Raw genomic sequence first — 16,395 nt, 5'->3', positions numbered from 1 at the left:
AATATGAGTCATAAAATTGCTTTAACATTGTGTTTAGATTAAATATTTTTTTCCCAAATAACACACCTCCCATTCATTCAATTAAATGAATCTAGAAGTAATTTTAAAGCTGGACTAACTTGCAAAGCCGGACATATGAATGTAATTGAAAATCCTCCTAGAATACTTATCTCTAATCCGGGGATGCCTGTTTCCAGATTAGACGCGTGGTGCGTCACAATATAAAACGGCGAGAGAACAATACATATCGAAGTCTTGAACTCAAGAAGCGTTGTTATCGTTCTTTCCTTGCCGTGTTCGTTCTACTTGAAGCAATCAGGAAACACAATTGCCTTTGGCGTACATATAATATCACGGTGATGGCCCAGAGACTGTCGCAAACGGCTCTAAAAATGAGTAACGGGGGTAATTGCGGGCAAGGTCCGAGTTCAAGGTTGTTAAACGCAAGATTCAGGTCGGGGGGTTCTTCTCGGAAGGATTCAGAAGGCGGGGGTCAGTTGATCGAGGTGGATTTGGGGGATTCAGCAACGGAAAATGGCGAGAACAGTAGTGAAGTGTTTGGAATAAAGAGACTAGAGGATGCCATCCATGGCATTCTCGTCCGCAGGGCTGCTCCTGATTGGCTCCCCTTTCTCCCCGGGACTTCCTATTGGGTTCCCCCAAGAAAGAATAATGGGACTTTGGTCGAGCTTCTGGGCAGGTTAAGTAGCAACCCAATGACGCAGGAAGAGAGTCTCTCTTTTACTACGTCGAGAGGGTGGCCCTCTTCTGCCTACTTTATTGAAGGTATTTTTGTTTCCTGGAAAATACATTGAAAGGTGTCATGGTTAAATCTTTCTTCTTCTGTGATTTCGATGGGACAAGGAATTGGGGGAATTGTATGACATGCATAAATCAATATATAACAATTTCCATCCCTTAGCCTTCTAAAATTCTTCATAAACACTAAATAGAATTGTTTAATGGATTTTTAATTTATGCAATAGAATTGCCGTCTTTGTTCTGCTATTAAAATCAGTTCGTGCGGTTCCCAAGAAAGTAATGCTCTGATTTAAATAAAAAACAGTTTTTTTTGGTAAAAGGCCATCAGACGCTGATGTCAGATGCAAGAGTAAAACTTCATCTGGTAAAATTGAAACGGTAGGCAATAACTAGGGCAGATACAGACAAGATGAATAACATGGTAAATGAATATAGACAGATCAGTTCTCAAAAAATGCACCAAAATATATGCAAAGTGTAGATTTTCCACGAAATTCTATTCTGCTGTTATGAACAATCTGAAATAGAAATTTCTTTTCGCACAAACTCAGAATTTCTCTACTCTAATATGCAGCGGAACAAAACATAAATAATTGCGCACATTCACACAATAAAACACACAATTTCTAGAAAACCCAAAACAGGGAAAACCCTAGCTTGCATGAGAATTTTAATGAAGAAAATTAGAGCAATAGATCTCTTACAAAACACTTGCTTCACTAGATAATACAATGAACTCGTAGCCTTACACCAGGCAAGAAACAATCCTGCAAGAATACTGATATTTTCTCCCAAACCAGTGCACACTAGCAGCCCAAAATCCTTGCACTATTTCTCCTAAAAACCCACGGAAATCAGCTCTTATTAAATAGGGGTATTCCCTATTTCTATGCACACTTCCTTGGGAATTGCCTCACTGTCCAATAACTTGCACAATAACCCTTGGCTTGTTCTCTTCACAAGCACGTGCTCACTAATACTGATGAAACAATTGCGTGCCTTTGATCTCCTATAAGCAATTCGATTTGGCTATTGTTAGTGAGTTTTTCTAAATTAGGAGTTGAACTGGAGTTTTCTAGCTAACAAAAGTCAACACAAGTGGTTAATTGGATACTCCTAAAATTTAGGAGGCTAACTCACACTAGAGAATTGCTTCTTGAACTCATCCTCATCACTGGAACTTGTACATGACTAAGAAGATCTCCAAATTGATTCTTTGAATTAATGCTCAAATCAAAGAATCCATTCCTATGCTACTTTTCAACACTCTTAGCGAGGAAGGGATTCTGTACAACTCCCAACTTATTTATGTGATGAACAAAACTACTTCTTGCCAATGCCTTGGTCAAGATGTCCACTGTCTGCTCCCCTGTTGGAATGTATGGTAGCTTGACTATCCCCTTTTGAACACTATCTCCAAGATGGTGATACTGAATCTCGATATGCTTTGAGCGATCATGAAACAATGGATTCTCAGAGAGTGCAACTGTTATTGTCGCAATGTATCATGGTAGGCTCATTTTCCTGTCTGAGAAGTCCAACAAATAACTTCCTCATCCAAATAGCCTCGCAAGCTGCCTGATTAGCAGCCATGTGCAATTGATCTCTGCTTCCTGCTGTACTAAGAAGATGCAGGTGACCCAAAATGCTGAAGGTGCCACCTGAAGTACTCTTCTTGTTTGTGGACCTCCCTGCCCAATCTACATTTGTGAAGCCCTCAAGGCTCACTTCATCAACCTATTTGTACCACAATCCATAGTCCGATGTGCCTCTGAGATATCTCAACACTTGTTTTGCAACAAACCAATGCGCTCTGTTCAGTTCCACCATGAACTGACTCAGCTGGTTGACTGCAAAACAAATATCAGGTCGTATGTTGACCAAGTACATCAACGACCCAATGAGTTGTCTGTATATAGTAGGATCCACTCACTCTACTCTGCCAGCATCCACCTTCCTCTAGTTTGTGACTAGAAGTGTGGCCATGTGCCTGCAATCTTGCATATGAAATCTCCGGTGAATCCTTGTGTGTACTTGCCCTATCCTACGAAGATCTCACCATCACTCTGCCAAACCTCCAAGACAAGGAAATAGTGCATAAGCCCCATATCCTTCATCTCAAACTCCCTTGTAAGGTCATCCTTGTAATCCTAGATCAAGCTCTCATCTCTAGTCAATATAAGGTCATCAACGTAGAGAACTAGAATGAGCGGAAGTCGTCCAACCATAATACAATAGTATAGGTTGGGATCTGCCTCACTCTTGGTGAAGCTCAATCCTTGAAGGTAGCTGTCAATCTGAGTGTACCGTGCTTCTCAAAGCTTGCTTGAGCCCACAAAAGCTCTCTTAATCCTGCACACATGTGTGTCTCTGCTGAATTGCTCGAACTCCTTTGGCTGCTCTATATAGATCTCCTCCTCAACCACTCCATTGAGGAATGATGTCTTCACGTCCATTTGGTGGATCTTCCACCCCATCTGTGCTACAAGTGCCAGAATAGTCGTTATGGATGAATACCGTGCTACTAGGGAAAAAGTCTCCTCATAGTCTATGCCCTCAATCTGTGCGAAGCCCTTGGCCCCAAACCTGGCCTTGAACTTCTCCATGCTCCCACCTCCTCCATGCTTCAATTTGTACACCCACCTGGATCCAACTATTGACTTCCCCTTAGGTAGTGGAACAACTTCCCAGACATCATTCTTCATGATAGTGGGATACTCCTCTGCCATTGCATTCTACCAAACCTGTTGAGAAGCTGCCTCCTTATAAGAAGAAGGCTCAGTCTCCACCAACTATGTCATCAATGCCATATAACTTATATACCTATATGGCTGTTTACTTTGTCTAAACATGGTGCTAGGAACTTGCTCCTGAGCCTTCTGGATCAACTTCTCGACCCACTTGGCCTTCTTCCCCCCTGTGTTGGGTGGCTTTGGTTGATCTGTTTGCTCTCAGCTTGGCTTGTCCTCCTCATCTTGCTACAAGTCTTGTTGCGCTACCCTCTTGCCATTAGATTGTGGCTGTGGCTGACTTTGAGGTGCCGGTTGTGCCTCTTGTTTGGGAGTGAGTAACTCCTCTTTAGCTATTGCAATCTGATCATGCTCTAAGGAAACTCTTAGAGCTTGATCCTCCTGGAATCTCACATCTCGCCTGAGAAATTTCTTCCCGAGTCTTGGAAGATATGTTGAGAATTCAACAGGGCAATAATTATGATTAATTCTCTTTACTTGATAACTGCGTGTGATTCCTTTTACTTATTAGCTTTGTTCCTTATTATTATATGTGTGAAGCATCAAACAACTACCAAAAACAAGAAGAACAATGACACAGTATATAGGCTGCAAGCTAGGGCCAAAACCTCTCCTCTTGAGAGGAAAACACTTGAATCTATTCTCTTCCTTATAGATTCTTCAATTGACGAATTCCATGACCTTAACACTGAGACCAATACCCTCCAAGGCAAGACCAACCTCTTTGGATGATATGCCAACTTCGATCTAGTCAAACGCAGTCAAATCTCTTCTAGTAGCACCTTTTCGACCTTTTGCTGCAAGATTTTCGACCTCTATTGCAGATCTGAAATTTTGGCCTCCCAACAACTATTGTTGTCACTCTTGGGAACTTCAATCTTCTTCTAGAGCCCTCCTATGACCTTCGCTTGCCTTTCCCCGACTTCTGGAGCTTGAGAGTGATCCTTGGTGACCTTTGCTTAACCTTTTTGCCTCCTTATCTCCAAGATCAATCTTGAAGATGGATGCCCTAGGTCTGCTGCAGAAACCCTAGTTCTCTTTATGACATGAGAGAGAAAGATATTCCAAACATAAATCTCCTTCGTCCTTCTTCTTCTTCTTCGCCGCCTCTTCCTTCCTCTTCCTTCGCTAGAATGAGTGGTGAGTGAGTATGCTTCAAGGTGGATGAGTCCTCTTGTATTTATAGGCTACTTTAAGGGTGGATGTGGCTCTTCCTTTAGGCCGACTTGCCAGCTGCCAGGCCAACTTGGCCTTGGAGGGTATTTTGACACTTTTAAAGAAAAAAATAATTTTCTTTACAAGTTACAATGTGCCCAGTGGGGTCTTCAACTTATGACAATGACTCTTTTGATTCTTGACCTAGGACAAACCCTAGAAGCACTCAATGGGTGCTTGACCTATAAAATAAAAGACCTTGAGCATGAAACCCATGCTCCAAAAATAATAATAATAATTTTCTTTCATTTCATAATTTACAAGAATAAAAAATACATTTCATACTTATGAAGACTGAACCTAGTTACACATTTTTCAACATTCCCTCTTAATTAGGGAGGTATTCATAAGAGGTACATGGACATTTTCAATCTGAAGAGATCTCATAAGAAGAGTCGGATTGGTAACTCGTCTCTAGCATCACATCAACCAACATTGTCACATAGCAAGGCCTTGACTAACAACTCTATCTCTCCACAAGATCAGAGCACAATGCTGGCGAGACCAATGATTTATAGACACCATCATCATTGTCTCTCAAGGTACATACTCCACCCGAGTGTTCACCAAGTATGACCTTCTTTGGACTATTCTTGTCTTGGATAGCTAGTCCTCAAAGAATATTGGTCCACGACTACTCTTATCTTGGATGCCCTACCTCATCCTCAAAGAGTATCAGATGCCAGATGGTTACCCAATCCTCCATTCTGTCTTCCCAAGTGAAGACAAGAATGATGTGCCTATCTCTCCCTCTCAACTAGGGAGGATATATCAACCAAGCCAAGCTTGTCTCTCAAGTACACAAGCTTCTTGTTAGGAAGAGATTTTGTCAATATGTCAGCTACCTGCTCATTAGTGGAGATATATTGTAGTTGCAACACACCATTTTGTACTAGCTCCCAAATATAGTGATACTTGTTGTTTATATGCTTTGTCTTTCCATGAAATACTGGGTCCTCAGACAAACGTATACAACTGGTGTTGTCACAATGTATCATTGTAGGGTCCATCGATCCTTCGAATAGGTCGGATAGCAACTTCCTTAACCAGACCGCTTCTCTGCTTACTTCACATGCTGCAACATATTCAGCCTCAACACTCTTTAAAGAAATTGTGTCTTGCTTTATGCTCATCCATGAGATCATAGAGGATCCCAAACTGAAACATCCTCCGGTAGTGCTTCTTGCATCCTGCTTGTTGCCTCCCCAGTTGGAATCTATATATCCAATCAAGTGGACATCATTCCTCCTATCATATTTCGGGTAGTAGTGGATAGTCCCTCGCAGATATCTCAGTATATGTTTCGCTGCTATTCAATGATCATTTTTTTTTCCCAAAAGAAAAATCGTAATTTTATTAATGAAAACAAAATTACATGTTGCAGATGTTGTGACACATTTCATCGGCCAGTCAATCACAACTGATCAAAGTTCAATGAAAGTAGAAAATAAAGTACAAATGGGGAGAAAAATCATGCTTTTCTCCCTTTTTTCTTCTCAACCTTACGCCACTCCCCTTGAGTCGGCATCGTAGATACAAGTGCAAGCGAAGTGTTAGCCTCAGGACGAGGGTTGTCTTTATCTGAATCCAAGTTGTCTGATGTATGTAGTCGTTTGGATCCACTGATATCCATTGTTTCTGGTATCTTTGTCAGTTGCGAGTCCATCAAATCTTGTGGGTTTAATTCCCATGCTTCTGGTTCTTTGTTCATCTGATTGTTCTCGTTGGTTACAACTTCCTCCTCCTCATCAGAGACTGGTGGGGGAAATTGCCATCCCTTGGATGGTTTCCCTATTTTCTTCTTTCTTCGGGTATCTTTTTTGGCTTCAGGGCATGTATTTTGTAGATGTCCTGTTTGTCGGCAGATTCTGCATCTAAATGTTGTATTTTCATAATCTAGTATCTGTATCCAGCTCCATTGTTTGAGCAAGCCTTTGTTGAGATCTACTCCCACGCAAATTCATATGAATGTGAAAATTCTTTACTCCCGTCTTTGTGTGTCCATTTTAATATACCGCCCAATGGTATTACTGATACCTGCAAGGACTTGTTGGTTCTAGAGATGTAATGGGAGGTTGTGCAAACGAACCCAAACTGGCATCTTGGAAACAACCATTGTATTGGCATCAAATTCTGGAAACCATGGTGTGGTGAAGAGACCCGTGGATCCCCAGAACCATGGTCCCTCCCGTAATATAACATCTCTAGCCTCTGTTGTAGGGAAATTTACAATGAAGAAACCCTTGGAACAGAGGTGAATTTCACAGTGTGTAGTCTAGTTTGTGAAAATCCAATGAAAGAGCTCAACAGGTTTTGGCCAGAAACAGTTGAATCGACAAATTATAGCTTGTTTTTAAAAAGTATTACAATGCTCATATGTTTTTGGTATATCTATGTTTAATTTTGGGGTATAATTTAGTTGCTCCACAATATATGGGCTGGGTTCGGTTCCAGCTTGCTTTGGTGTTGCTGTAGGGGTATTTTTCCCTTGGAGGATGTTCTTGAAAGAAAGTCCCCCATTTTTGTGCTTCTGATGTGTTTCTGTATTTTTTGTTGAACTACTCCCAATACCTCCTCCTGTATAATTTGTTTTACTGTAGTCTGCCGCACCACCTCTCAGCCTCAGATTGAGTATTATGGTAGACACAGGTAAAATATTGTAGTCCATGAGGGGCCTAGGGTCCTGGAGTGCTCTGCCCCCAAAAATCAGATGTTGTAATCCGACAGGATATCCAACATGATGGGAGATGAGATTCTTCAAATGCAACACACAGTCTGTTGCATGTACCTAAAATAATAATGACATCCTGGAAGGGGTTTTAAGAAAGATTTGAAATCCAAAAGGATTTACCAGAGGTCCAGGTTCTGTTTCTGTCTGAAGGTGTTTAGGCTCAGCGGTGTTTGAAGCGTCGCATTGGATTAAGGTTTCTGTGTTCTCCTTCCGGGTTCTGTTACCCTGTTCCTGCTGGCCGGTCTCCCTTCCATGATCAGTAGACCATCTAGAAATAGGCATCCTGTAGCGTTGAAGTCCAAGTTGTTTGCGAGTTGATGGGGAGGATTGTTTTTGCCCCCACATACAGTCCATGAAGCAGATCTGACCAAGGCACGAGAGTACCCATTATCTGGAATCACAGATAGGGTGGGCAATCATTGTAGCTGATGATTGTAGATAGCAACCATCCGGATGGTCCTGCCTCCACCTTTGCGCCTCGCTCCCAGAGGTCCATCCGCCGTTTCGTACCCCCGGTTGTAGCATGCCTCCAAGCAACGTCCTCGGTCAAAGACAGGCCACATCTGGGGAGCAGTTCAACTATCCGACGACGATTGATTGCTTTGCGCCTGGGGAGATATACAACTCCTGTGTAGCAAAACAACCCTATTTGTTCCCCTCGAAAACATTCCTTAGCTGAATCCCATCCAGGAGCATGGAACTGCCATTGACCCTATGCTTCATCTACCATGCAGCCCAGCAGGTTGTCTACTGGATGGAAAATGACGTCGGTGCCCCAAACCCCATTGTTGAGCGGAGAAACCCTATCTCTACTTTCCATTTTCTCCAACTCAATCTCTGCTATCCAATGATCATGCTTTGGCTCCACTTGGAATTGACTTAGAATGTTCATTGCAAAACATATGTCTGGTCGAGTATTCACCAAGTACATCAGTGAGCCAATCAATTGTCTATATTTGGAAGGATCCACAAGGCTTGATTTAGAACTCCTTAGTCTCTTCAAGTTTGTGATCATCAGAGTGGTCATAGGTTTGCAATCCATCATGTCAAACCTCTTCAACATCTTGATCACGTACTTTCCTTGACCTAGATAATTTTCATCAAATCCTTGCCAGAATTCTAGTCCCAAATAGAAATGCATCAGCCCTAGATCCTTCATGTCAAATTCTGTTGCTAGTTGTTTCTTACATTCTTCAATTCGACCTTCTACACCTGTTAGGAGAAGATCATCTACATACAAAAGAATGATCACATGTTCTCCATCTACAACCTTGATATAAAGGTTCATATCAACATAACTTTTTGTGAAGCCTATCCTTTGTAGCTATGCATCCATTCTATCATACCATGCCCTTGGAGCTTGCTTGTGGCCATATAATGCTTTCTTCAATCTGCAAACATATGCCTTCCTGTCTTTAACTTCAAATCCCAAGGATTGCTCTATATAGACTTCCTCATCAATTGTGTCCTTCAGAAACGTAGTCCTGACATCCATTTGATGGATGTTCCATCCCATCGATGCTGCTAGAGAGACCAATGAACGAATCATAGTATACCATGTTGTCAAAGCAAATGGCTCTTCATAGTCGATGTCTTCTTGTTGAGAGAAGCCCCTAGCCACAAATCTTACCTTAGACTTATCTATACTTCCATTTGCCGCATGTTTGATCTTATAGATCCACTTGGAAGTCACCACAAATTTGTCTTCGGGCCTAGTTACAATCTCCCAAACTCCATTTTTTATTATATATTGATACTCTTCATTCATGGCATCCTTCCATTCCTGATGTTTGACAACTTTTTCAAAAGTGGATGGCTCTACTTCTATTAGTTTTGTCATGTATGCAGCATACCCAAAATATCTTTTGGGTTTCTTGCTCTCTCTAAATGAGCCTTTCGCTTCCCATGACCTTATGCATCAAGTAGTGTAGATTTCAACCAATTTGGTCTCTTTCTTGATTCGGGGAGGACCCCAGGTTGAATGGGTTCACTGGGACCCTCATCTTCATGATGATATTCTTCTTCTTCCTTATTAACTTCTTAAAATATTGGAAGTTCGTCGTCATTAGAGTCCATCAGAAGTTCCTTAGATTTCTTGAATGCGATACTCTCGTCAAATATGGCATCTCGACTTACTTCTATATGGTGTCCTTCCTTTATGTAGATTTTCTAAGCCTTAGAGGTGTTGCTGTAGCCAACAAATATTCCTCTCATGCCTGAAGGATCTCATGCCTGAAGGATCTAACTTCTTCCTTTTATCCTTTGGTATATGAATATATACGAGACATCCAAAGATTCAGAGATGATCGACAATAAATTTCTTCCCAGTGAATACTTATTCGGGAGTCTTGTTATCCAACGACATGTGGGGACTTCCATTTTGAATATATATTGCAGTCTTTGTGGCTTCTCCCCACAAAAATTTTGGTAGATCTTAATCATGTAACATCGCCTTTACACTTTCCGTAATGGATCGGTTCTTTCGTTCTGCAACTCTATTTTGTTCGGGATTATATGGGACTATCAATTCCTTCTTAATCCCAAACTTCTTACAGAATGCTATAATCTCCTTTGATATATACTCTCCTCCATTGTCGGATCTTAGTATCTTGATTTTTATTTCTGTAAGGTTCTCCACTTCTGCTTCGAATTCTTGAAATTTTGTAAATACTTCGTCCTTGGTTTTCATTAAGTAAATCCAAGTCTTTTTTTGAATGATCATCTATAAATGTGACATAATATAGATGGCCTCCAAGAGATTTAGGCGTCATAGGGCCACATACATCGGAGTGAATGAGATCCAAGATTTCTTTTGACCATGAAGCATTGCTTCCAAATGGTCTCTTGGTGTTCTTACCCAATGCACATCCCTTACATACTTCTTCATGGTCTTCTTTCAATTCAGGTATTCCATCTACCATGGAACTTAAAGTTGGGAGGATCTTAAAGTTGGGAGGATTCGGCCTCCCAACAACTGTTGTTGCCACATGTGGGAACTTCGATCTTCTTCTAGAGCCCTCCTCTAACCTTTGTTTGCCTTTCCTTGACTTCTGGAGCTTGAGAGTGACCCTTGGCGACCTTTGCTTGACCTCTTTGCCTCATTATCTCCAAGTTTGAACTTGAAGATCGATGCCCTAGGTATGCTGAAGAAACCTTAGTCCTCTTTAGCATGTGAGAGAGAAAGATAGCCTATATCTCCTTCATCCTTCTTCTTCTTCACTGCCTCTTCCTTCCCCTTCCTTCGCTAAAAATGAGTGATGATTGAGTGTGCTTCAAGGAGGACAAGCCCTCTTGTATTTATAGGCTTCTTCAAGGATGGACGTGGCTCTTCCTTTAGGCCGACTTGCCAGCTGCCAGGCCGACTTGGTCTTGGAGGATTTTCTTTACAAGTTACAATGTGCCCAGTGGGGTCTTCAACTTATAACAATGACTCTTTTGACTTCTTGACCTAGGACAAACCCTAGAAGCACTCAATGGGTGCTTGACCTATAAAATAAAAGACCTTGAGCATGAAACCCATGCCTCAAAAATAATTATAATAATTTTCTTTCATTTCATAATTTACAAGAATAAAAAATACATTTCATACTTATGAAGACCGAACCTAGTTACACATTTTTCAACAAGATACACCTTGTATGCCTGAGATGTCTCACTATACCCCACAAAGATACCCTTCTCTGTTGTGGCATCCAACTTCTTCCTGTTACCTTTGGACACATGACAGTAGACCTTTGTGCCAAAGATCTAGAAGTGTGAAATATTAGGCTTCTTGCTTGTGAAAACCTCCACTAGTGCGACTCGTCCAAGCACCCTGTGTGGACTCCTGTTCTGCATAAATACTGTAATGTTGCATGCTTCTGCCCATAATAACCTAGGCGGATCCTAATCATGCAACATAGCTTTAGTTGCTCCAACAATACTCCTGTTCTTCCTCTCAGCCACCCCATTCTGCTGAGGTTTATGAGGTGCTATCAACCTGTCTGATTCAGCTCTCTCCTAATACCTTCTTTTGCACAAAACTCCTTGAAGGCATTGGAGACATATTCTCCACCATTGTCACTTCTCACTGCCTTGATTTTCTTCCCAGTCTGCTTTTCTACTAGGGCCTGAAACTCCATGAACTTGTCTAAGACCTCATCTTTTTTTGTCATAAACTAAATCCAAGTTTTTCAAGAAAAATCATCAATGAAAGTAACATAATACCTGTGCCTCATCAGTGATGGAGAAGAGAAGGGTTCGCACACATCTGAATGCACCAACTCGAAATACCTTTGGCTTTTCTATCTTGACCATGGAAGGAAGACTTGGCATAGTTGCTAGGCATGCATCCCTTGCACACTCCACCCTTATCAAGGCCTCTTGCTGGTAATCTTCTGGCAATCTGCTGAAGAATCTTCAATGCCCCATGATGCAATTGTCCCATGCGCTTGTGCCAAAGTTCACCTACATTTGCATATCCTGCCTTGCTGTTCAAGGCTGCATTAATCTTTACATGCAACTTGTAAAGATTTTTCACCCTCACACCTATCTACTTCTTACATCCAGAAGCCAAGTGTTGGAGGTAAGCCTTACATCTGCTAAAGGTGACATCATATCCTTTATCCTCGAGGATAACTATTGAAACCAAGTTCTTCTTCAGCCCTGGAACATAGAGAACATCTTTGAGATGAAGAGTATTACCGGAATCCCTCTCAAAGCTAACAATACCAACCCCCTTGGTAGCATACTTGCCATTATCTCCAAGCTCGATATTCACTTGCATGTCCTTCTCATCTAGCTGACTGAAATACGCTTGATTTCTAGTCATATGGAAGAGGCTCCTGAATCATATACCATGTACTGTTCCCTACTGAGCTTGCCATGCAAGCTATCAATGAGAAGTCTTTCTCAAATTGAGAGGCAAACTCATCTACCTCAGCTGATGTAGCTACATGCTCCTTATTCGATCCCTTCTTCCTCCGGTTAGAACACTTGGAAGCATAGTGTCCAAAAGTATGGCAATGGAAGCATTTGATCTTACTCAAATTTGTCTCCTTCTTGTCACCCTTTTGATTGTTCTCGCTCTTTTCTTTTCCTTTCTTGCCTTTGATTTTACCTGCAAGAGCAAGATTTTCCTCCTCCTTCTCAGCCTTTACACCCTTGCCATTGTTGCTAGAAGTCTCAACTAATCTGAGCCTTAACTCCTCCCGGATGAAGTCACTCCATAGGTGTTCCCAATCTGGCGACTTATCTCGTCCAATAATGCTTTGGACAAAAGTATGCCAATCTTTGGTAAACTTATTCAGAGCCACACGCACTAGCTCTGTGTCCATGGTCTTTTCTCCAACAACTGCTAGCTCATCATGGACTTCTTGAATTCTGGTGAGATAGGCAGTTACACTCTCACCCTTCTGCATCTTGATTGTCCTCAGCTTCTCTTTGAGGACCATCTTCCGATTCTCTAAAGAGTTCTGGTAGAGCTTGACTAAGCTATATCTTTACCTGCAACATGAGGAACTACATTCTCGAAGTCCATCCAAGACCATTCTCTTGCTCTTTACCATCTGTCTTTGGAAGAGCCTCAACTCATCGGGATCTGAAGGTTTTGCAACACCTTTCTTTGCAAATTCTTTCAGCCCAAACTTGTCCAACAAAAACAATATGCGGACCTTCCAAACACCAAATTTAGAGGAGGCATCCAATTTATCCTGCTCTCTCAATCCCAATCTCGTGTGAGTTATCATCTTGAAGACTATGTGCTGATTGATCTCTATTCACAACTCTGATACCATGTAAATTTTCCACGAAATTCTGATCTGCTGTTATGAACAATCTGAAATAGAAATTTCTTTTCACACACTCATAATTTCTCTACTTTAATACAGAACAGAAATAATTGCATACATTCACACAATAAAACACACAATTTCTAGTCCCAAAACAGGGAAAACCCTTGCTTGCTTGAGAATTTTATTGAAGAAAATTAGAGCAATAGATCTCTTACAACACACTTGCTTCACTACAGAATACAATGAACTCTCAGCCTTACACCAGGCAAGAAATGATCCTGCAAGAATACCGATCTTTTCTCCCAAACTCGTGCACACTAGCAGCCCGAAATCCTCGCTCTATTTCTCTCTTAAAAACCCGTGCAAATCAGTTCCTATTAAATAGGGGTATTCTATATTTCTATGCACACTTCCTTGGGAATTAACTCACTCTACAATAACTCGGACAAGAATCCTTGGCTCGTACTCTTCACAAGCTCGTGCTCACCAACAATGATGAAACAATTGTGTGCCTTCGGTCTCCTTATAAGCAATTTGATGTGGCTATTGTTAGTGAGTTTTTCTAAATTAAGAGTTGAACTGGAGCTTTTCTAGTTAACAAAAGTCAACAGAAGTTGTTAACTGGATCCTCCTAAAATTTAGGAGGCTAACTCCACTTAAGCTTTCAGTTCCCAACTTAACTCACACTAGAGAACTGCTTCGTGAACTCATCCTCTTCACTGGAACTCGTACATGGCTAAGAAGATCTCCAAATCAATTCCTTGAGTTAAGGCACAAATCAAGGAATCCATTCCTGTGCTACTTTTCAACACAAAGATCATATATTTGAAAGCTGACTATAGAGCATTGGGATGTGCCCAGGTAATACAATTTCGTAGATGTCTAATTAGCTATTTGAAACTAATGCTTGCTCAATTGCTATGAATTTTAGTATGTTCTCACTTTTTAGTGTTCACTTGGTTAGAACTTGGCGTAATACCTACGGTGATGCTTCACTATGTTTCGATGCAACCATGCTTTAAATCACATCTATCATTTCCATATCTCACTGAGCAATGGACTTGCCAGATTTCAAGGTTTAGACTGATTTGGTGTGATATACATGTTCCCTGAACTGCTCCTGCGTGAGTTCCTTTGATTTTGGAAAATATTGTGTTCCTGTGTATTGCTGTTTTTACTGATTAATTTTTCATCTACTCTAATCTAATGCCATAAATATCACATTTATAAAGCATTTTGTAAAAGGCCAGTAGATGCTGATGTGAAAGGCTAGGTAAAACTTAATCTGGTAAAATTGAAACGGTAGGCAATAACTAGGGTAGAAACAGATCTGATGGATAACTTGGTGAAGGAATATAAATAGATTAGTTATCCTACTACCGCTGCACTAAAAAATATAATTTCTTAGATGTCTAATCTAGGTGTTTGACAGTGAAACTAATGCATGTTTAATTGCTGTGGATTATAAGATGTTATCAGTTTTTAGGGTTGATTTGATTAGAACTTGGCATGATGACTACAGCTATGCTTCACCATGTTTCAATGCAATCATGATTCAAGCCACATCTATCATTTCCATATCCTGAAGAGCAATGGGCTTGCTAGAGTTAAGGGTCTAGACTGATTTGGTGTGATATACATGTACTCTGAACTGTGTCTGCATGAGTTTATTTGCCTTTGGAACATATCATTTTCCTGTCATGTATTGCAGTGTTGACTGTTTAATTTTTCATGGGCTCTAATCTAATGCCTTAAATATCCAATTTAAAAGGTATTTTGTAGAAGGCCACCAGATGCATATGTGAATTGCAAGAGTAAAACTTAATCTTAGTAAAATTGAAATGGTAGGCAATAGCTAAAGTAGGAACAGACCAGATGAATAACATAGTAAATGAATATAGATCGATCAATTATCCAACAAGTGCTGCACTAAAAGATATGCAAAAATCATATATGCAAAAGCTGACTAGAGAGCATTGGAATGTGTCCAGGTTATATAATTTCTTAGACGTCTAGTCTAAGTATTTTGAAATTAATGCATATTTAGTTGCTATGAATTTTAATATGTTCTCATTTTTTGGGTTGACTTGATTAGAACTTGGCATAATTCCTACGGTGATGTGCACATCTATCATTTCCATATCTAAGAGAACAATGGGCTTTTTAGAGTTAATTGTCTAGACTGATTTGGTGTTATATGCATGTGCACTGAACTGCGCCTGCATTCATGTTTTGCTGTTTTCACTGTTTTATTTCTCATAGGCTCCAATCGAATGCCTTAATATCAGATATATGTCTGATTACAACATCTATTTCAGGCGGGTCTCAGCATCAAGTTGAGGTGGTTCCAGTGCAAAACAAGAAGTCAGAGGAAGAAGAAGGATGATTCTACTGCACAAGGGTAAAGGCCATAAAACTATTTACTTGAATGTCTTAGTCCTCATGAATTCATTTTGTGTAGCAATACTGTTTTCTTTGTTGAGAATTCCGAAGCTTTTTCATTTTGATGCAGCATCTGTCTTGCATGTCAGGTCAAGCTTCCCACTGTTTGATGTTTCAAATAAATTTTCCATTCTCTAGCTATATTATTAACTGTAGAAGATGGCTATTAGTAATTTGGTCATTTGGGTAATTACAATCAATCTAGATAACATGTCATATAAGCACCACCAATACCACTTACGAGTACATAGCAATGTTGCACGACTCGTATTTGTATAATACTTGTCCGGCTATTGACTCGGCAACCCGTATAAGACTCGGGAACAACTTGTATAAGACTTGGCCTCCATTTTCCCGTTCCCTCCACGTGATTTCCAAAAAAAAGGAAGAAAAAATAGAATTTTGAGGGTCTCCACGGGTCTTATGTGGGTCATATGTGGTTCTTCATGGGTTCAATGCGGGTAGCCGAGTTTTATGTGGGTATGGGTAGAAACCGCGGGTTCTATGTGAGTGACCCGTCTCGCTATAAAACCCATCAAGACCCGCGGGTACTCGCAGGTCTTATAAGAGTCGTGCTACACTGGGACACAATATTTAACTACAACGTGCATTTACCAATTTTTTTTGTAGTCTACTCTCACTCGGGTGTCTTGATAGGTACACAAAATGTCAAGGAGTTCAAATGCAAATAACTTAGGCATGGTTAAAGAAATCCAATCTAAGA

General features: G+C 40.7%; 1 protein-coding gene across 1 annotated transcript in view; it reads left to right on the top strand.

The window, feature by feature from the left end:
• The first annotated feature begins 210 nt into the window (after positions 1 to 210).
• Positions 211 to 16,395, top strand: part of LOC149168613 (uncharacterized) — a 135,240-nt gene continuing 119,055 nt past the window's right edge. The window contains exons 1-2 of the mRNA XM_089428344.1: positions 211 to 786; positions 15,548 to 15,630. Coding sequence (XP_089284470.1) covers positions 360 to 786; positions 15,548 to 15,615 — 495 coding nt within the window. The 5' untranslated portion in view covers positions 211 to 359 and the 3' untranslated portion in view covers positions 15,616 to 15,630. The remainder of the gene's footprint in view (positions 787 to 15,547; positions 15,631 to 16,395) is intronic.

Source organism: Pinus tabuliformis, chromosome 4_2 (assembly GCF_031772625.1).
Source record: "Pinus tabuliformis cultivar Carrire ecotype Pingquan chromosome 4_2, CPIR1, whole genome shotgun sequence".
NCBI lineage: Eukaryota > Viridiplantae > Streptophyta > Pinopsida > Pinales > Pinaceae > Pinus > Pinus tabuliformis.
Note: the sequence above shows the minus strand (reverse complement) of the source record. Positions and strands in the feature narration are given on the sequence as shown.